This window comes from Sus scrofa, chromosome 1, assembly GCF_000003025.6.
Source record: "Sus scrofa isolate TJ Tabasco breed Duroc chromosome 1, Sscrofa11.1, whole genome shotgun sequence".
In the NCBI taxonomy this organism is placed as follows: Eukaryota; Metazoa; Chordata; class Mammalia; order Artiodactyla; family Suidae; genus Sus; species Sus scrofa.
Window position 1 is genome coordinate 77208370 of NC_010443.5, and position 22077 is coordinate 77230446.

General features: G+C 38.4%; 1 protein-coding gene across 4 annotated transcripts in view; it reads right to left on the minus strand.

Moving 5' to 3' along the window:
- The window catches only part of REV3L (REV3 like, DNA directed polymerase zeta catalytic subunit), a 203960-nt gene that overhangs the window by 11778 nt on the left and 170105 nt on the right, over positions 1 to 22077 (minus strand). For all 4 annotated transcript variants that reach the window (XM_021091238.1, XM_021091241.1, XM_021091248.1 and 1 more), the window contains 3 exons: positions 14337 to 14446; positions 7529 to 7643; positions 79 to 216 (listed from right to left, as the gene is read on the minus strand). In XM_021091238.1, coding sequence (XP_020946897.1) covers positions 79 to 216; positions 7529 to 7643; positions 14337 to 14446 — 363 coding nt within the window. The remainder of the gene's footprint in view (positions 1 to 78; positions 217 to 7528; positions 7644 to 14336; positions 14447 to 22077) is intronic.

A 22077-nucleotide genomic window follows, 5' to 3' on the forward strand; every position in this document is an offset into this window, starting at 1 on the left:
AAATGTGCTTAAAGATTTTTTACCAGACTTTTTAGCCACTTATTTCTTAAAGATGAAAACAATACAGATAAAACTTACCTTAGAAACAGCAGGGCAGGAATCTCTTCTGACTGTTTCTATTCCTTTTGCATCAAATACTGGGTCCTTTTGATCCAGTGTTTCATACATGTAACCCACATACCTCTTTTTTGTTTGTAAGACACAGGGCAAATATACCTGTGAGGAAATTAATGTCTCCAATAACCATTTTTTCCCAACAATGAGTATCTCATTTTTCTATGCGCTTTTGTCTTTCTAATCAGATGTCAATTATAAAAAAATTTCTATGTATGGCTTAGGGCTCAATAAATTCATGGTACAACACACAAAATGAGTTGTCTTTACTTTCTCGCCACACACTCACTCCTTTACTTGCACTATCAATTTTGCTTCTATCTCAGCTGACACTGCTTTCTCTAAGCCATCAACTATATCTTTTTCAACTATTTAAAAATTACTTTAAATAACAACTACATATGGTACAAATTAAAAAGTCACAAGAGAGTATACAATGAAAAGTCTACTTTCTCCTCCATAGAGGCGCCTGTTATTGATTTCCTATATATTCTGCAAGAGATAGTCGATACAAGTACATGTACTTATATACATAAGGGTAGCTTACCTTCCAAGTCATTCTGCACTTTGCTTATTTCATTTAATGACTTACCTTGGAGGGCATTCCATCCTAGTACAGAAAGCTCATTTTGTTTTGTAACTACATACCTATCTATGGTGGGAGGGTATCATAATTTTTGTAACTAGTTACCTACTCTGGGTCATTTAAGATATTTCCAATCTTTTGGAATTATGAACAGTGTTCCAGGGAACAACCTTGTATGGATTAATCATAGGATAAACTCCTTGAAGTGGAATTCCTGGGTGAATGGATGTGTGTCCCCGCCCCCTTTTATGTTACTTTTCCTCTGTCCACAGGCTTTATCAGTAACCACACTAAAGGTAAACCGTGTAAAAAGTATAAACATGGTGTAAAAAACATAAGTGGTATCAAAGGCAGAAATGATCAAATTAGATCTGATTAAAAAAGATCCAACAATATGCTTTCTGGTAGAAATCCACTTTAAATATAAGGACATAGAAATGTTAGAAAAAAGGTGCACTTATTAACACTAATCAAAACAAAGCTGGAGTGGCAATATTAATATCAGGAAAAGTATATTTCCAGACAAGGAATATTCTCAAAAGTATCAGTTCATCAAGAAGATACATAATCATAAATGTATATGTACCTAATAAGAAAACTTCAAAATGCATGGAATAGAAAAACTGGCAGAACTAAAAGGAAGAAACAGGCAAATCTATTAACTGGAGGCTTTAGCACCTCTCTTCTAGAAATCAACAGAAAATCAGTAAGACTGTTGTTGGCCTCAACATCACTATCAATTAACTTGACCTAAGTGACATCACAGAACATTCCATCCAGGACACACAGGGCTTTTTCAAGGTCACATGGGAACATTCACTAAGAGATCACATGCTAGACCAAACAAGTTGTTTTTTTTTTTATGGTTAAAACTAAGTTTTTATTTATTTTTATTTATTTTTATTTTTTATTTTTTTTTGTCTTTTGTCTTTTGTTGTTGTTGTTGTTGCTATTTCTTGGGCCGCTCCCGCGGCATATGGAGGTTCCCAGGCTAGGGGTTGAATCGGAGCTGTAGCCACCGGCCTACGCCAGAGCCACAGCAACGCCACAGCAACTCGGGATCCGAGCCGCGTCTGCAACCTACACCACAGTTCACGGCAACACCGGATCGTTAACCCACTGAGCAAGGGCAGGGACCGAACCCGCAACCTCATGGTTCCTAGTCAGATTCGTTAACCACTGCGCCACGACGGGAACTCCCTAAGTTTTTATTAACAAGGTTTTTTCCTTAATTCATCTAATATCCATCTTTAATATTAAATAGGAATAATATGCTCCATAGTCTTATGCTAATCCATGAATACTTTATTCCAGTTTGGTCCTCTCAGATACTTACAACATGAATTTATGTTCTAACAGGTAAAAGGCATAAACTACCAAATACTTAACTAAAAGCAACTACATTAGAAAGTGAAATTTTATAGAATTTTATCATTAGATTATAGAGGAAAAAAACAGGATAAAATTTTGTTCAGAAATCTTTTTATTACTAGGTTATTGTTATACCTTTTCCAGAACAAGTATAATCTTCAGAAATTATACAGGGGAATTTATCAATATTTAATAAGGTCTTATTTAGCTGAAACGTGATTTTAATTGTAAAAACCATCTCTGGTTACAAAAAAAAAAAAAAAAAAAATCAAAAACCTTACTGGCTTTTACTTGCTTTTACAAATGTCCTAAGAAGTCTTTTTGCCATTTCTTGGGCCGCTCCCGCAGCATATAGAGGTTCCCAGGATAGGGGTCTAATCGGAGCTGTAGCTGCCAGCCTACACCAGAGCCACAGCAACGCAGGATCCGAGCTGCATCTGCGACCTACACCACAGCTCACAGCAACGCCGGATCCCCACTGAGCAAGGGCAGGGACCGAACCCGCAACCTAATGGTTCCTAGTCGGATTTGTTAACCACTGCGCCACGACGAGAACTCCACAAATGTCCTAAGAAGTCTTAAGCTAAACAATATTTTAAGTAGAAAAACTATCTTTTAAATAGTTTGGTATACTATTTTTGTGGTTTATGTACATATATTAATTGGTTTCTTTTACAGGAAACCTAACTACAAGTTTATCACATTAAGTAAGCACTGTGAAATAAAGGCAAGAGGGTAATCATCTCTTAAGAAAAAAAAATCTGTATGTAATAACTGCAGGTATCAAAGATATTCTTATTTAGTGGCCGATAAATGCCTCCTACAAAATACAAACCAAAATATATTTACTGGATTGCTTTCCATATTGCAGCTGCCCTCTGGCATCCAAAGCAAGGATTTATCATAAGTAAGAGCTGCAGAGCAGTTCATGTAGTGGTTAGTTTAGGTCAAGGCTTTTTTTTGAACTATCTATTTTTTTTTTTCTTCCTTACTGCTCCTACCCCTGGCAGTGATACAGTATTATTAAAAACATTAAGTACCTGCGATTTATGCTTCAGATCAAGACATCGTTTGAGTAATTTCAAATGATGTACAGCTCTTCACATAAAAAAGATGGCAAATAACAAACTTTAACAAACTTAAAAGCGCTGAAATTACACAGACTATGTTCTTTGACTACAGTGGAATTAAATGGAAAATAACAACAAAAAGACTTCTGGACTATCCTTAAATATGTCAAATTTAACCTACTTCTAAATAACCTATAGGTCATTATCACTGAAGCAAAAGCATACGATATCAAAATCTGAAGCTAAATTGGGAGTTCCTGTTGTGGCTCAGTAGTTATGAACCTGACTAGGATCCATGAGGACTTGGATTCGATCCCTAGCCTCGCTCAGTGGGTTAAGGATCCGAGTAGGTCCAAGACTAGGCTCAGATCTGGTGTTGCTATGGGTGTGGCCTAGGCTGGCAGATGCTGCTCTGATTCGACCCCTAGCCTGGGAATTTCCATATGCTGCACGTGCGGCCCTAGAAAGAAAAAAAAAGAAAAATGAAGCTAATGTGGTTTGAGGGAAATTTATATCTTTAAATGTTTATATTAAAAATATTTGTTTATAATCAATGATTCAAGCTTCTAAACAAGACAGGAAAAGAGAAGCAAACTAAACCCAAAGTAAGTAAAGGAAGGAAATAATAAAGAGTGGAAATTAATGAAATATTTCTTCAAAAAGTTCTGTGAATGGATAAACCTCTAGCTAGAATGATCAAGGGGGAAAAGAGAAAAAAATAAATTATCCATACCAAAACTGAAAGGAGGGTTGTCACTAAAGATTTTATACATATCAAAATCACTATAAGGAAGTATAAATCCATGTCAATAAATTTGACAAGTTAGGAAAAGAGACAAACTTGACAATCACAAATTTTAAAACTGACATAAGAAGAAAACCTGAATAGTATATATTAAAGACATTTAATTTCTAATAGAAAATCCCACCCCCACCCCATAATAAAATTTTAGGGAGTTCCCATCATGGCTCAGTCGTTAACGAACCCCTTGTATCCACGAGGATGTGGGTGCGATCCCTGGCCTTGTCTAGCAGGTTAAGGATCTGGTGTTGCTGTAAGCTGTGCTGTATGTGGCAGACTGGGCTTGGATCTGGCATTGCTGTAGCTGTGGTGTAGGCCATCAGCTACAGCTCCGATTTGACCTCTATGGCCTGGGAACCTCCATATGCCGCAGGTGCGGCCCTAAAAAAAAAGATAGGAAAAAAAATTTCAGGACTTCAATGATGAATTTTATCAACTATTTAAGAAAAAACAGTAACAATCTTACACTTTTTCTTTCAGAAAGTAGAAGAGGGAACACTTGCAACTCATTTTTTGAGGTCAGCTTTTTTTTTTTTTTTTTTTTCTGTCCCCAAATCAGACAAGGACAGTACAACAACAACAGAAACTACAGACCAATATTCATCATGAACATATGCATCACAATTTTTAAGAAATGTTTGTGTTCTTTGAGAAGTTTTGCAGTATTTAGGTTCATGTCTGGCGTTACTAAGGTCACCATCTCTTCGCTTTGCTAGATAGGTTAAGTGTCCACAGCATTACACATACTTCTAGGACAGCACTGATCATTATTTTGTTTTCTAATTTTTCTCCCCTCTCCCCTCAAATTAGAATGCTCACTCTTCAGGGCAGATCCCATATCCAATCCTCTCTGAATCTCTTCTAGCACAATCCTTGCTTCAGAGTAGCTGCATGATAAACATTCAGGAGTCATCTTTCATTCTCCTCTCCCTCTTTTATCTTTCCTACACTCACTCTCCTAAAACAACCACATCTAACTGCTGTCCAGTCTTCTTTCTTAATATCTCTTGAACTACTGTTTCTTTATTTTCACTAGTTCATCTCACTACTTCGGGCTCTACAGGCTGCAGGAGGCAACCTGTTTTGAGATTCTCTTGCCAACCCATCTCCACTCCACTGTGAGGCCAATCCTCCCAAACAGCTGTCATGCTCTTTTTGGATAGACTTTCTTATTTTATTTTTGTCTTTTGTCTTTTTAGGGCTGCACTTGCGGATATGGAGGTTCCCAGGCTAAGGGTCTAATTGAAGCTGCAGCTGCTGGCCTATGCCAGAGCCACAGCAATGCCAGATCTGAGCCTCGTCTGCGACCTACACCACAGATCACGGCAATGCTGGATCCTTAACCTGCTGAGCGAGGCCAGGGATCGAACCCGCAGCATCATGGTTCCTAGTCAGATTCATTTCTGCTGCACCACGACAGGAACTCCTGGATAAACTTTCTTGAAAAAAGTTTAAACAGTTTAGTTTGCCATTTAAGACACTCTATAATCTGCTCTTAACTTTATTTTTCCAGACTTCCCTGCTCTACTGTTTTCCCATATTGTGTGTTTTCAATTCCACAAGCTTCTATATGCCATTTTCTTCTGTGCACAATGACTGCAGTGCAATGGCTGCCTATTGAAATTCTAGCCATTTTCTGAGACACCATGAAATATTACCTCCTAAGTGGAGCCCCTCTCTCCAGCCTGGGAGGACCAAACACCTCCTTTTCTGTTTTTTTTCTTTTTAGGGCCGCACCCACGGCATATGGAGGTTCCCAAGCTAGGGGTTGAATCAGAGCTGCAGCTGCCGGCCTACATCACAGCTACAGCAATGCCAGATCTGAGCTGCGTTTGTGACCTATACTACAGCTCACGGCAACACTGGATCCTTAACCCACTGAGTGAGGCCAGGGATCAAACCCGCATCTGCATAGATACTAGTCAGGTTTGTAACCCACTGAACCACAACAGGAATCTTCTAATCTTTCCTTTAAAATTACTGGCTCTTGGAGGGCAACACTGTGTCTTATGTTTCTTTGCATTCCACCCCTATCCTAGCTCAGTATCTTTTATATAAAAGAACAAAACACGTATTTTCTATCTAAAGTAAGTGAAAACAGATTTTTTTTTTTTGTCTTTTTAGAGCTGCACCCGCGGCATATGGAGGTTCCCAGGCTAGGGGTCCAACTGGAGCTGAAGTCGTTGGCCTACACAACAGTACAGCAATGCAGGATCTGAGCCATGTCTGCGACCTACACCAGAGTTCATGGCAATGCCAGATCCTTAACCCACTGTGCAAGGCCAGGGATTGAATCCATGACCTCATGGATGCTAGCTGGGTTCACTAACTGCTGATCCATGACAGGAACTCCCAAAAGTAAAGTGAAAATAGTCAAAGGTCCTTGTGGCAGACTGTATTTACTAAGTAAATAATATCTCCCATCCCACATGGCCTTCTGATATTCTTCCCACTAATAGATGGGGGTCTATGTTCCCTCTTCAAATAGGCTATGATGCTATATAATTTTGAGACCATGTCATAAAAAGCAGAAGAGCCTTCATCTGCTTCTCTTTGGGATATTCATTCCTAGAACTCAGCTATCATGCTATGAGGGAGAACAAGTAGTCCCAGGGAAAGGCCATGTGTAGGTGTTCTAGCTGTCAGCCCCAGCTAATATCCTGAACAGCAAGCACCAACCCTCAGATATGAGACTAAGCAAGCTTCAGTGATTTCAGCCCTTAGCCATTGGCTGAGGACCCAGACACCGTAGAACACAGACAGGCCATCCCTGCTGCATCCTTTCTCAATTCCTGACCCATAAAATCCATAAGTGTAATAAAATGGTGCTTGTTTTATACCATTAAATTTGGGGTTACACAACGATAGTTTTCATTTCTTTATATAAGACATTACTAAAAAATTTTGACAAAATTATACAAAACTAAAGGGAAAATATTTCAAATTTAACACATTCACAGACCTATATGCCATTACTGATTCTGAAAATACACTGAAAAAGTGAGAAATCTTTAGAAGGTATGCAAATTTTTTTTTTTTTTGTCTTTTTGCCTTTTCTAGGGCCGCTCCCATGGCAAATGGAGATTCCCAGGCTAGGGGTCCAATCGGAGCTGTAGCCACCAGCCTACATTAGAGCCACAGCAACATGGGATCCGAGCCGCGTCTGCAACCTACACCACAGCTCTTGGCAACGCCGGATCCTTAACCCAATGAGCAAGGCCAGGGATCGAACCTGCAACCTCATGGTTCCTAGTTGGATTTGCTTTTTTTTTTTTTTTTTTTTTTTTTGGCCATTTCTAGGGCCACTCCCGCGGCATATGGAGGTTCCCAGGCTAGGAGTCGAATCAGAGCTGTAGCTGTCGGCCTACGCCAGAGCCACAGCAACGCAGGATCCGAGCCGCGTCTGCAACCTACACCACAGCTCACGGCAACGCTGGATCGTTAACCCACTGAGCAAGGGCAGGGATCGAACCCGCAACCTCATGGTTCCTAGTCGGATTCGTTAACCACTGCGCCACAACGGGAACTCCAAGAAGGTATGTGAATTTTTATACGTGATTATTATTAGTATTACATTTCTCTTACCTTTTCAAACTTCAGTTTCACTGGTTTAGGATTGGTAGCAGTTACAGCTTCAGCAATTTCCTGACCAATCTTAAAAGACTGCTCCTTAGTGGCTCCTTTCAGTAGCACAAACATACTAAGAGAATTAAAAATAAAGTACAGTAATGAGCAAGTAATTGTAACAAAAGTATTTTTCCTGCCTAATGCTTTAAGACCAAAGAAAACATTTTTCTTTCTTTTTTGGCCACCCCATGGCAGTGGCATGTGGAATTCCTGAGCCAGGTATCAGATCCGGGCTGCAGTTGCAACCTAAGCTGCAGCTGTGGCAACGCCGGATCCTTAGCCCACTGTGCTGGGCTAGGGATTGAAATCTGTGTCCCAGCACTCCCAAGATGCTGCCAATCCCCTTGTGCTATAGTGGACTCTCCCCAAAGAAAATGTTTTCCCCTTACTCTTCCTTATGAAGTTGCTTCCTATCTGAGTTTTCTTGTTTTATCACACTTTCTTTGTGTACTCATGATATATCTTGTTACAGATCTTTAAGACATCTAATGTTTCTAGTTCAGCTGCACACACAGACCAGCTATCACAGCTTCTAAGAAGGTCCTGGGTAATTCCTAGACATTTACAGCTTTCTATGACAGACAACTATGTCAATCACAAATTAAAGAGAAATGGAAAATTTACTTGTCACATGGGAGGAAACTTCCTTCCAGAACCACACAACTTAGGAAATAACACATGTATATTTTAAAATGTATGTTCGTTGAAGAACAGTCAGAAAACACAAAAAGGCACAAAGAAAACAGCCATTTATAATCTAACCATTCAGAAAAAAAGACACTACAAACCTTTTGTGTCTATCTGCAAATCTTTTCTCATTTGGGATCACAGACCATAAAGTTTGATAGCTTTCTCCTTTAACTAGTACACTGTGAACATTTTCCTATGTCATTTAGTTGTTTTACATTAACAGTTGTACTGTATTTCAGGGTATGAATATAGTATAATTTAACCAAACCCCATCACTGAAAATTTAGGTTATTAATTTTTTCTAACATTTCATATAGAATAATTGGCATACTTTCTATGTCCTTAGAATAAATTCCTGGAAATGAAATCTCTGGATAATTGGTATACACTAAAAATATTTTTCTGAAAGATAAATGTCAGGCTGAATTCCAGAAAAATACTTCTGATGTATAATCCCACGTAGGTCAAGAGGGAAGGATTTCTAATATGGATAAAAAAAATTCCAAGACCAAAAACACTAAAAAAAATACAAAAGTATTGGGCATTTTTTTTTCTGATAGTTACCTTTGTAATAGCACTTTGCATTTCAGTATATATCACAATTTGAGACCAACAGAAATAATGGCTAATAAGTATGTTTAAGTAAGACAGATTTCAAAGTTGATCTTCATTTACAACTTTAGTAGAAAGACAGACATTAAGTAGTAGAAATGGACAATATCTTAAAACACAGGCTTCAAGATTCTTGGAGCTACATAAACCAATCTTATTATTTCTTAAATGCTTTTATATTGGATTTTCAATCTCATTTGGATGGTTTTTTTTTTTTTTTTTTTTTTTTTTTTGGAAAAGCTCTTTCTCTGCCAATACTGGAAGTTAGTTTTTTTCTTAGGGTTTGTTCTGAAAAGCTTAAGAAAAGGAGTTCACTATTATTTAAGTTCTTTAAAATAAAAATTTATCAACTCGAATTAGTTTTAACATTCACTAAGGCACAGCAAATAGGCTTTAGATAGTTAATATACCTTTTTCTTTGGCCGAAACCATGATCTATACCACAGCTGTGGCAACACCGGATCCTTAACCTGCTGTGCCATAGTAGGAATTCCCAGTTAGTTATACTTCTAAGGTAGGCTATATTCTGAACCATCTGAAGCTTTTTATAATACTTTCTTTCTAGGCCCATTGATGCTCATTATACCAGTATAGCCTTTTTTTATTTTTTGCTTTTTAGGACCGCACTTGCGGCATATGGAGGTTCCCAGACTTGGTGTTGAACTGGAGCTGCAGCTGCTGGCCAATGCCACGGTCACAGCAATGCCAGATCTGAGCTCTGTCAGCGACCTACACCACAGCTCACAAAAATGCCAGAATCCTTAAACCACTGAGTGAGGCCAGAGATTGAACCTGCATCCTCATGGGTTTTAACTAGTTGGGTTTTAACTTGCTGAGCCACAACAGGAATTCCTAGACTTATTTTTAAAAAATAGATTATGAAAGATTTCAAAAATAAACTTTATTGAGATATAATCTGCATATAATAAAATGAATACATTTTTAAGTGTTCAGTTCCATGAGTGCTAACAAATGTACGGATCTGTTATGGGTTGAATGTGTCCTCTCAAATTCATATATTTAAATGCTAACCCCTAGTACCTCAGAATGTGACTGTATTTGGAGACAAGGCCTTCAAAGAGATGACTAGTTAAAATGAGGTCCTCACTTAGGTGGTTAGGGTGAGCCTAATCTAGTTTCCTTATAAGAGGAAATTACACCAAGAAACACCAAGAATGGACATGAACAGAGGAAGATCATGTGAGGACACAGTAAGAAGGTGTGCAAGGCAAGGAGAGAGGCTTCAGGAGAAACCACATCTGTTGATACCTTGATCTGACACCTCCAGAACTGTGAGAAAATTAATTTCTATTGTTTAAGCCACCAAGTCTGTGACAGCCCTATAAAACTAATGTATTTGTGTAATCACCACCAGCATCAAGATATAGAACACTTTTGTGACTCCATAAAGGTCCCTTGTACTTCTTTGGAATAATTCTCCACTTTATTCCTGGCCCCAGGCAACACATGACCTGCTTTCAGTTCTATAGATTAGTTTTGTTTTTTCAAGAATTTTATGTCATATACAGTACATAGCTATGTCTGGGTTCTTTCACTCAGTAGATTTTTTGAAATATACCCATGTTGCTGAAGCAACAGTAACTGGTTCCTTTTTGTTGCTGAATAATATTCCATTATATGGATATGCCATCCATTTATCTACTGATGAACATCTGGACTGTTTGCAGTTTTGGACTATCAAGAATAAAGCTGCAATGAAGAGTTATATCAAGTCTTTGTGTGGACCTAAGTTTTCATTTCTCTTAGGTAAATAAATATCAAGGAGTAGAACTGTTGAGTCATATGCCAAGGGTAAGTTTAACTTTAGATGTAAATGCCAAATTAAAAAAAATTATTCTTAAAATGCTCAGATACAATGATGAACTGCTTATACACACATTTCTACAAGTTCTAGAACAGAGAAAACTAAGCTAAGCTGTAGAAATAGAAATTAGATAAGTGGTTGCCTGGTGGTAGGGGATGAAAGTGAAAGACTACAAAGGAGCATGGCAGAACTTTCTATGGTGATATAAATGTTCTACATCTTCATTGGGGTGGCAGCTGGTTACATGGTTCTATACATTTTGTATACTGAACTATATATACACTGTGCACTTTTTTGTTAAAAATTATGCCTTGATAAAGTTGATAAAAATTAAAGATATACATACTTTACATCTTAAAGGTTATTATTATAGGGTATATATTTGAGATTTTTACCTAGTAGTGTAAGTGAGTTTGAGTCGATCCATGCTATTTCAGCTAGGTGTTTGGTTTTTTTGCTTTTTAGGGCCAAACCTGTGGCATATGTAAATTCCCAGGCCAGGGGTTGAATCAGAGCTGCAGCTGCTGGCCTACACCACAGCCAGCAATGCGGGGTCTGAGCCTTGTCTGTGACCTACATCAGAGCTCACGGAAATGCTGGATCCTTAACCCAAGAGCCCAGAGATGGAATCCATGTCGTCATGGATACTAGTCAGTTTCTTTCTTTCTTTTTTTTTTTTGTCTTTTTGCTATTTCTTTGGGCCACTTCCGCGGCATATGGAAGTTCCCAGGCTAGGGGTCCAATCGGAGCTGTAGCCGCTGGGCTACGCCAGAGCCACAGCAACGTGGGATCCGAGCCGCGTCTGCAACCTATACCACAGCTCACAGCAACGCCGGATCCTTAACCCACTGAGCAAGGGCAGAGACCGAACCCGCAACCTCATGGTTCCTAGTTGGATTCGTTAACCACTGCGCCATGACGGGAACTCCAACTAGTCAGTTTCTTAACCCACTGAGCCACAGCAGAAACTCCCTTGGCCAGTTTTATTTGGAAGTAAGCTTCAAGAGAGCTGGCCAGGATTAATCCAAGTTTTTGGTCACTTGACAGAATAAAGGTGAGAAAGACTGTTTTAAAATAAGTTTTTTTTTTGGGGGGGGGGATGCCTGTGGCATGTGCAAGCTCCCAGGCCAGGAACTGAACCTGTACCTCAGCAGTGACAACAAGGATCCTTTAATCACCAGGCCACCAGGGAATTTCTAAAATAAATTTCTAAAATTAATGTCTATTTGTCTGTCACTGGTGCTTTTAATCTAGTTAAATAACCTTTATTTTGGGGTTGATAGATCCAATTTCACACTTAGAGCAGTGATTTTCACATGGGATGTGGAGTTGAGTGGGAGAATCAGAGGCTCTTCTCAATTATACTCAGGTGAATTTCCCAAGAGATTTTTTTTTTGGTTGTTATTCTAGTTCCCCACCTCCCTCTGCTGCCCCCGAAGTGTCTGTCTCGGTCAAACATCCTTCCCTATCCTACCTGAGAATCAATGCTTATACAGAGCTTCAACTAGTGGGAGTAGGTCTGTCCCACTCCAGTAGGATAAATATTGAGAAGCACTATTATATAAAAAAATTGTTTGAACCACTACAATGAAGAAACAGAGTGTGTTTGTTATACTTTCTAAATGAACAATAATGCATAACTGCTTTAGAAAGAGAAACACACTTCTAACAGGGTCATTTTGATGATCTGATAACCAATCTCCCTTAGCTAGACCTCAGATTCATAAAATCATCAGTCCTGAAACTGAAGGGAGGGAGCAGTCCTTACTATGAAGGGAGTCCTGATTATGAAACTATAGGGAGGCAGTGGTCATTCACCATCATCTATCAGATTGCCTTTATTCGGATGATAACCTCAGAGAAGCTTAAGCCATTTTCTGATGGCCATACAATCAGCTAGGAGTACAGCTAGAAAGAAAATCCAGATCTCACTCCTGGTTAAGAACTCTTTCTCTTAGAGCATTATCTTTTGTTCCTAGAACAGTCCTTCTCAGTATGTTATCACTGTTGTCCTCCCAAAGGAAAAAAGTTAAATTTAACAAGAGGAAACAATTACTAAGGAATAAAATGTTGTTGGGTAGGCTCGGGCTTTGTGGGGCCAAAACCCACTGTACTAAGTGATTTTGCTCCTCAAGGAGCAGAATTGCCCAGTTGGGGCCATATGCTTACCATTGAGAAGGTAAAGCCCTAAAGTGAATTGCTCTTATACAGCATATTTTGACAAACATTTGTTTAATGAATTGGATGATGAATGATTTCAAAAGTTATAATGATACTGCAAATACATTTTCTTGATTAGAATCATAAAATATCTGTGATATCTGATGTAGAGAGATACCAATTTATGGTTCCACTGCTAACTAGTTGGGTGATCTCAGACAAGTTTTCTTATCCCAGGGGAATCTGCTCCTATGTAACATCTGAGAATGTCCCTCCTAGGGTGTTTTCCCAACTGCATCAAAGCTCCTGATCTAAAAGTCCTCTCCCGGCTTTAACATTCTGAGTCTGTTTTTCGGTTTGTTTGAATTCCTAAAAATCTTAAAGGCTAATAACATGATCACAATCAGAATCATGCCAACTTCCGACTCTGGGTGCATGTTGTCAGTGACTGACATGTAGGAGCCTGAATTAAACTCAACAACTTAAATGCTTAACGTTCTCTGCTTTCCTAAATATTTTGCGAGGAGCTCTGCTAACGAGGTACACAACTATGTTCTAGTAATTTTTATTCTGCTAGACTACTCAGAAGAAGCGATTTTACAGAGCAGTAAAATGCCCAAAGTCTAAGTGAGGAGCAGCTTTTGATGAGGAACAGTAAAGACTGGATAACCAGGCCCTGGAAAACCTGAAACGATCCCAACCTGTAGTAATGAAACACCTGCTACGTGAGGCAAGGGCTCATTCAGCATTAGTAAGAGCATGTTGATTGTATGTGCGTTAAATAACCAGAGAAGATTAAATGAAGATTTACCTAGAGAAGATTACCTAGAAGCTATTTTCAATGATTAGAAGCATTATCTCTGACTGCTCCACTGGACTGTAAAGTGATCAGCACTCCTAAGGTAAGTGTTCTTAGAATGGTCACACTGTGGCTCAAGGATTTGGCATTGCTGCAACTGCAGTGCAAGTTCAATCCCTGGCCTAGGAACTTCCATATGGTGTGGGTATGAAAAAAAAAGACTCTGACTCAGAATTCAAAGGCAGTCCTATCCTTTGTCAGGCTATGAATGATGGGCTTCAGGAAGTGAGTGAGCCTCTGGAATCAAATGGAAAACTGTACTTGCCTATATGCACTATTTATAGAGCTGCAGCTATCTGAGGAATTCTTCACATTAAAAGCTGTTTTTTTAGGAAGACTAGACTCTTGCACATACAGATTTTATAGACTCCCATCTACCTGGATACCAGGAGGGATGCCATGGGCATCTTCACAGTCTGTGACTCAGGTCACATACATTTTCTGTCTCTTAACATTCTATCTGGTAAGTAAGGACCTGTGTTAATTCCAATCACAAGATCATAAGGACTGAAAAGAACCTAGGACTCTATTTTGGGGAAGAATAACCCTCAAGCCATTTCAAACACTGAAATGACTATCTCAAGAGACGCAGAAAGACAACCACAAATAGAGGTCATTACCTGTCAGTATCACCATACACAACCCTAGCACCCCACTTCTTGGTATCATTCACCAGTTTAATAGCTCGTTCCAAGGTTTCTCTGGCTTTGTGAACAATACTATCGCCAACCTGTTGGTACAAAAACATTGGAAATGATTTCTTAACATTGCTTAGTATAAGATAATAAACTTTAACATACAATACTTAATTTTAATTACTAAATATTTCTAAAAATGAAACAAGGAGAGGAGTTCTTGATGTGGTGTAGTGGGTTAGGAATCTGACTGCAGTGGCTAGGGTCGTTTTGAAGGCGTGAGCTTGACCCCCACCCTGGTGTAGTGGGTTAAAGGCCACGGCATTGCTGCAGCTGCAGCATAAATTACAATTGTGGCTCAGATTCAATCCCTGGCCTGGAAACTTCCATATGCCAAGTGGGTGCAGCAAAAAGGGGAAAAAAAAAAAAAAAAAGGAAAGAAAAAAGGAAAAAGAAAAAACAAACAAGAAACAGGAAAAAAGAACATTAAAAAGAAAACGAAACTGTCACCAGTGCCATCTTTCTTCCTACAAGTACTCAAGAAGAAAATGAGGTGGATAAATAATCTAAAAGAAGGAACCAATCAATATACAGACTTAGCGGTGAGTTTATCAATAAGTATACAAGGTACACAGCTGCATTTGATCCTAGGAGAATAAACCTTGTTTATTCAAGGACTTTCTAACATGCTTTATAACTGATTAGGCAGGAAATGACTCAATGCATGTGCATGAATGTGTGCACATGCATCTTCCAAAATTTTTCTGCTGGAGTGTTAAAGTTTCAGGATCATTAAAGTTAATGCTGAACCTAAATATTAATGATTGGTTACACCTAGTTTTTAGATAATACTAAATACAAAGAAAAATACACAATTATATGGTGGAAAATATGTGTTCAATTTAAATCAGCTATGCAGACATATGTCTAACAAGGGTTCTTTCATTGGTGATTGGTAAGTTTTAACAATGATCATCGCATAAGCTGACAAAAAGATGGATCCTGACAAATATGAGAAGCAAGTGAATTATATTTCATAGTTGAACTGAGGAGAGTAGTACAGTACTGCTGTTTCATTTATTAGAAGAGCTAAGAGTTGGGGAAACTGCCATTCAGCATAAATGGAACATTCCTTTTTAAAATTTTAATATAAGAATTATACACTTTTTCTTTTGTGTTAAGATGCAAACAGTACTTACAATGATCCTTCCTTTTTTACTGTAAAATCGGAATTACCTGAACTAAATGCAGGATTGACTAATACTTAAAAGGCTGTTTAAAGCTGTTTATAAAGGAAATATTAAGTATATGAACAAAGGAATACATAAAAAACTGAAAGCAGAAACTTAAGAGTTTTAAATTAAAATCATGAATCCTGTTGAGACCTTTAGTGCTTTAGAAAACCTTGAGAATATGACTATAATACATTAAAAAATCATGTCATCTAATTGAAATTCAAGGTTTTGCTTTTCCTTTTTTGGCTGCCCTCGCAGCATGTGGAACTTCCTAGGGCAGGGATCAAACCTGAGCCACAGTAGCTACCTGAGCTGCTGCAATAATAACAGCAGATCCTTAACCTGATGCATTACAAGGCAACTCCTTAAACAAATTTTAAATGAAGAGGTAGAAAAAAAATTAGGATAATGTGGAAATGGCCTAAGAAAAGATGTGCTATTCTGGTTTTACATTATTAATAAAAATCATTTCTACTTTTTCTATTAGATCATTTAGATCAGTGTTTTTCAAATGCGTATAATAATATGAATCCCTAGTGCTGACAAAGTATTTTTTATATTACCTAAAAATATATGAACATGCAATTAGATATAAGCCTTCACAATTCAACTATGAAACCAAGAAAATCTATCCAGTACAAACAAAATCATATGATCAAAAAATTCAAATGAATATTATTTTTTTAATTACAGGTGGTGTTTTGCTGTTGTCAGTGTGAATATGCCATGGATTGCCTTGCCCAGGTTTGGTTTTGTTTTTTCCTTTCTCTGAATATTTTATTTTTTAGAGCAGTGTTAGGCTGCAGAACTGGAGAGAAGATAGAGATTTTCCAAATCCCCTGGACCTCACACATGCATAGCCTCTTCATTATCAACATCTCCCACCACATGGAGTATTTGCTACAGCTGATGAAACTACACTGACACATCATTATCACCCAGAGTCCATAGTTTACATTAGGATTCATTCTTGGTGTTGTACATTCTACCGGTTTGGACAAATGTGTAAGGCTATGTATCTACCATTATAGTATACAGAGTACAAGTGACTCATGAACAACATGGGGGACTGGGTCTAGAAGCTGCCATGACACCAAAATCCATGGATGCTCCAGTCTCATAGTTGGCCCTCCATGTTCATTGTTCTGCATCCACAGATTCAACTAACTGCAGATCATGTAGTACTATGATATTTATTGAAAAAAATCTGAATATAAATGAATCCATGCAGTTCAAACCTGTGTAGTTCAAGAGGTAACCTAAAAATCCTCTGTGCTCTGCCTGTTCACTTCTTCCCCTCTGCTCTATCCTGACATGACTGATCTTTTTACTGTTTCCACAGTTTTGATTTTTTTAGAATGTCATATAGTTGGAGTCACATAGTATGCAGCCCTTTCAAATTGGCATCTTTAACTTAGTAAGACGCATTTAAGCTTCTTTCATGTCTTTCATGGCTTGAGAGCTCCTATCTTGTTAGTGCTTGATCCACTGTACCTAGCACTGTATCTAGTGTTGAAGTCCACTGTGTGCATGCACCACAGTTTACTTATCCATTCACTTGTGGAAGGACATCTTGGTTGCTTCCAAATTTTGGCCACTGTGAATAAAACTGCTATATGATAATCTTTAGGTAATTTGTGCAGGTTTTTATATGAACATATGCAACCAAGCAGGACCCTATGAAGCCTTCCCAGAACTGACCTCCACTTATGCTCTCCGCCTACCTTTGTGTCCACAGAATATTTTAGCCAAATAATTGATTTAATCAGAGAAGTGAGAAAATACAGAGAAAAAGGAAAAGAGTCAAGCAAGACAAAATAATAATTTAGCCATTCAACAAAGTCAAGGACCTTTCGTTCTTTCTCAAGGACTATAGACAATATTCTGAGCCATGTCCTTGGAGCTGTTTTGTAGGTGCTGAGGACCCCACTGGGTGGAAGAAGTTAACCATTTGCTGACCACAAGCATGTAGACCCCAGATGAGTTGGAACCACAAGGTTGATGATGATGACTCCGAAATTACCTCACCACCAACCAGCAGACCACATGCTGCTCCTTGAACACTGTAAAACTCCTCACCGTGCCTGGGTGGGGCACGCCACAGTCTTGAGGCATTAGCCTGCTATTTCCCTCTTTGCCTGGCAATTAAAGCTACTCTTTGTTTCCTCCAACTGTCCCATGTTTCTCTTCAGCTTCAGTGTACAAAGGATGTTGTATTTTGGATAACAATCCTTTATCAAATATGTCTTTTGCAAATATTTTCTCCAAGTCTGAGGCTTGCCTTTCAGTCTTTTGATAGTGTCTTTCATGGAGAAGAAAATTTTAATTTTAATAAAGTCAAGCTCATTAATTCTTTCTTTCATGGATCATACTTTTGGTGTTGCATCTAAAAAAGCCATCACCAAATCCAAGGTTATCTACATTTTTTCGTATGTTATTTTCTAGGAATTTCATAGTTTTGAGTTATTTAGGTCTATGATCCAATATGAGCTAGTTTTTATGAAGTGTGTAAGGACTATGGCTAGATTCATTTTTTTTTTTTTTCAGGTGGATGTCCAGGTTTTCCAGCACCATTTGCTGAAAAGACTATCTTTGCTCTATTGTATTGCCTTTGGTCCTCTGTTAAAGATAAGCTATTTATGTGTGCCTATTTTTGGAATCTCTATTCTGTTCAACTGATCTACTTGTCTATATTTTTTTTCCAATACTACAATGCCTTTGTTACTGTGGCTTCACAGTTAAGTCTTGAAGCCAGGCATGGTCAGACATTATTCTTCTTTAATACTAAGTTGGCTATTCTGGGTCTCTTACCTTTTCAAGTAGGCTTTAGAATCACTTTGTCAATATCAACAAATAACTTGCTGGGATTTTGACCGGGGTTGCATTGGATCTACAGATCAATCTGGGGTGAACGGACATCTTTTTTTTTTCTTCTTTTAGGGCCATACCTGCTGCATATATTAGTTCTCAGGCTAGGAGTGAACAGAACTCTAGCTGCCAGCCACAGCAACACCAGATCTGAGCCGAGTCTGTGATCTACACCACAACTCATGGCAACTCTGGATCCTTAACCCACTGACTGAGGCCAGGGATTGAACCTGCATCCTCATGGACACCAGTCGAGTTTGTTTCTGCTGAGCCACAATGGGAACTCCATGAACTGACATCCTGACAATACTGAATCTTAACCATGAATGTGGAATATCGTTCCATTTATTTAGTTATTCGATTTTTTTCATCAGTTTTGCAGTTTTTCTAGTATAGCTCCTGTACATATTTTGTTAAATTCATAACAAAGTATTTCATTTTGGGGGATGCTAATGTAAACAGTATTATGTTTTAAATTTTGCATTCTTTTTCTTCATTGCTGGTACATACTATTTATTAACTTTGTATCCTGCAACCCTGCTGTAATCGCTATTAGTTTCAGGAGGTTTTTTTTTTGTCAGTTCTTTTGGATTTTCTACATAGAGAATTATGTCATCTGGAACAAGGACTGTTTTATCTACCTTGCCAATCTGCATACCTTTTATTTCCTTTGCTTGTTTTATCAAATTAGCTAGGACTTCCAGTATGATGGTAAAAAGCAGTGATTAGTTGGGACATCTTTGCCCCCACCCCCCCAGCCCCGGCTGCACCTGTGACATATGGAAGCGCCCAAGCCAGGGGTCAAGTTGGAGCATCAGGTTGGGGCAATGCTGGATCCTTAACTCACTGAGACCAAGGATCAGACCCCAGTCCTCATAGAGATAATGTCAGGTCCTTAACCTGGTGAGCCACAATAGGAACTTACCCTTTGTCCTTTTTTTTTTTTTGGTCTTTTTAGGGCCACACCCACAGCATATGGTGTTTCCCAGGCTAGGGGCTGAATCAGAGCTGTAGATGAGTTGGCCTACACCACAGCTCACAGCAATGTCGGATCCTTAACCCAGTGAGTGAGGCCAGGGATCAAACCAGTGTCCTCATGGATACAAGTCAGATTTGTTTCCATTGAGCCATGACAGGAACTCCCCCTTTGCTTTGTTCTCAATCTAAGTGGGAAAGCTTCAAGTTTCTCATGGTTAAATATGACATTAGCTGTAGGTTTTTTGGTGGCTATTCTCCATCAAGCTGACAAAGTTCCCTTCTATTCCTAAGTAACTGAGCATTCTTATCATGAAGATACTGCATTTTGTCGAATTTTTTTTTTTTGCATTTTAATATGATCATGTGATTTTTCTTATTCATCATGAATGTGCTATGATGGCTCTCAGCTGATTTTTGGATGATGAACCAGCCTTGCTTACCTGAAATAAATCCCATTTGGTTGTGGTGTAGAACTGTTCTTATATATTTTTGGATTTTATTTGAGGATTTTGGCATCAATGTTCATGAGGGATATAGTTTTCTTTCTTTCCTTTTTTTTTTTTTTTTGGCTTTTGTCTTTTTTTTAGGGCTGAACCCACGGCATATGGAGATTCCTAGGCTAGGGGTCGAATCAGAGCTGTAGCCACTGGCCTACGCCAGAGCCACAGCAACACAGATCCGAGCCACGTCTGTGACCTACACCACAGCTCACGGCAACGCTGGATCCTTAACCCACTGAGCAAGGCCAGGGATTGAATCCGCAACCTCATGGTTTCTAGTCGGATTTGTTAACCACGGGAGCCACAATGGGAACTCCAGCATATAGTTTTCTTATCAAAGTCTTTGGTTTGGTATTAGGGTAATGCTGGTCTCACAGAATGAGTTAGAAAGTATTCCTTCTACTTGCATTTTCTGGAAGAGAACTTGTAGGATTTCTTCCATAAATGTTTGGTAGAATTCAGCAGTGAATCCATCCGGGTCTGATGCTTTCTGTTATGGAAGGCCATTAATTATTGATTCAATTTCTTTAATATATATTGGCCTATTCAGATATCCTATTTCTTCTTGTATGTTTTAGCAGATTATGTCCTTCCAGTAAACTCTTCACTTTGTCTAGGTTATCATATTTGTGCGCATAATTTTCTTTTATAATTTTAAAATATCCTTTTAATGTCCATGGGAAGTGAAGTGACATCCCTCTCTTTCATTTCTGATATTTGTAATTGTGTACTCTCTTTTTCTCCCCTCTTAGTAAGGTTGGTTAGAGATTTCCTGATTTTATTGATCTTCTCAAAGACTAGCTTTGGGGTTGTTTGATTTTCTAATTGATTTTTTGTTTTCAATTTCACTAATTTCTGCTTATTTTGGATTTAATTTGCTCTTTTCTAGTTTCTTAAGGTAAAAGCTTAGGTGACTAATTTTAGATCTTTTTCCTCCTAATATATGCACTCATTCTATAAACTTCCCTCTAAACATTGTTTTTGCTGATTCCAACAACTTGTGCTAAGTTGTATGTTCATTTTCATTTAGTTCAAAATATTTAAAAATTTCCCTTGAGAATTTTTCCTTTAATCTTTATGCTATTTAGAATTTTCCAGCTATCTTTCTGTTACTGATTTCTGTTACTGTTGAGATCATACAGATTCCATTATGATCTGAAAGCAGACACTGTATGATTTATATTCTTTTAAAATAACAAATGCTGGAGGGGCTGTGGAGAAAAGGGAACCCTCCTGCACTGCTGGTGGGAATGTAAACTGGTACAGCCACTATGGACAACAGTTTGGAGATACCTTAGAAATCTATACATAGAACTTCCGTATGACCCCGCAATCCCACTCTTGAGCATCTATCCAGACAAAACTCTACTTAAAAGAGACACATGCTCCCGCATGTTCATTGCAGCACTATTCACAATAGCCAGGACATGGAAACAACCCAAATGTCCCTCGACAGATGATTGGATTCGGAAGATGTGGTATATGTACACAATGGAATACTACTCAGCCATAAAAAAGAATGACATAATGCCATTTGCAGCAACATGGATGGAACTAGAGAATCCCATACTGAGTGAAATGAGCCAGAAAGACAAAGACAAATACCATATGATATCACTTAGAACTGGAATCTAATATCCAGCACAAATGAACATCTCCTCAGAAAAGAAAATCATGGACTTGAAGAAAAGACTTGTGGCTGCCTGATGGGAGGGGGAGGGAGTGGGAGGGATCGGGAGCTTGGACTTATCAGACACAACTTAGAATAGATATACAAGGAGATCCTGCTGAATAGCATTGAGAACTTTCTCTAGATACTCATGTTGCAACAGAACAAAGGGTGGGGGGAAAATATAATTGTAATGTATATATGGAAGGATAACCTGACCCCCTTGCTGTACAGTGGGAAAATAAAAAAATTTAAAAAAAAAGAATGTTATGAAAAAAAAATAAATAAATAAAATTGTTAAGATTTGTTTTATGGCCCAGAATGTGGTCTATCTTGGTGCATGTTCCATGTGAGCTTGAGAAGAGTATGCATTCAGCTATTGTTGGACAAAGTAGTCTATAAAGCCTATTGTATCCAGTTGATTGTGTTGCTGAGTTCAACTATGTCCTTACTGATTTTCTTTCTTTTTGGCTGCA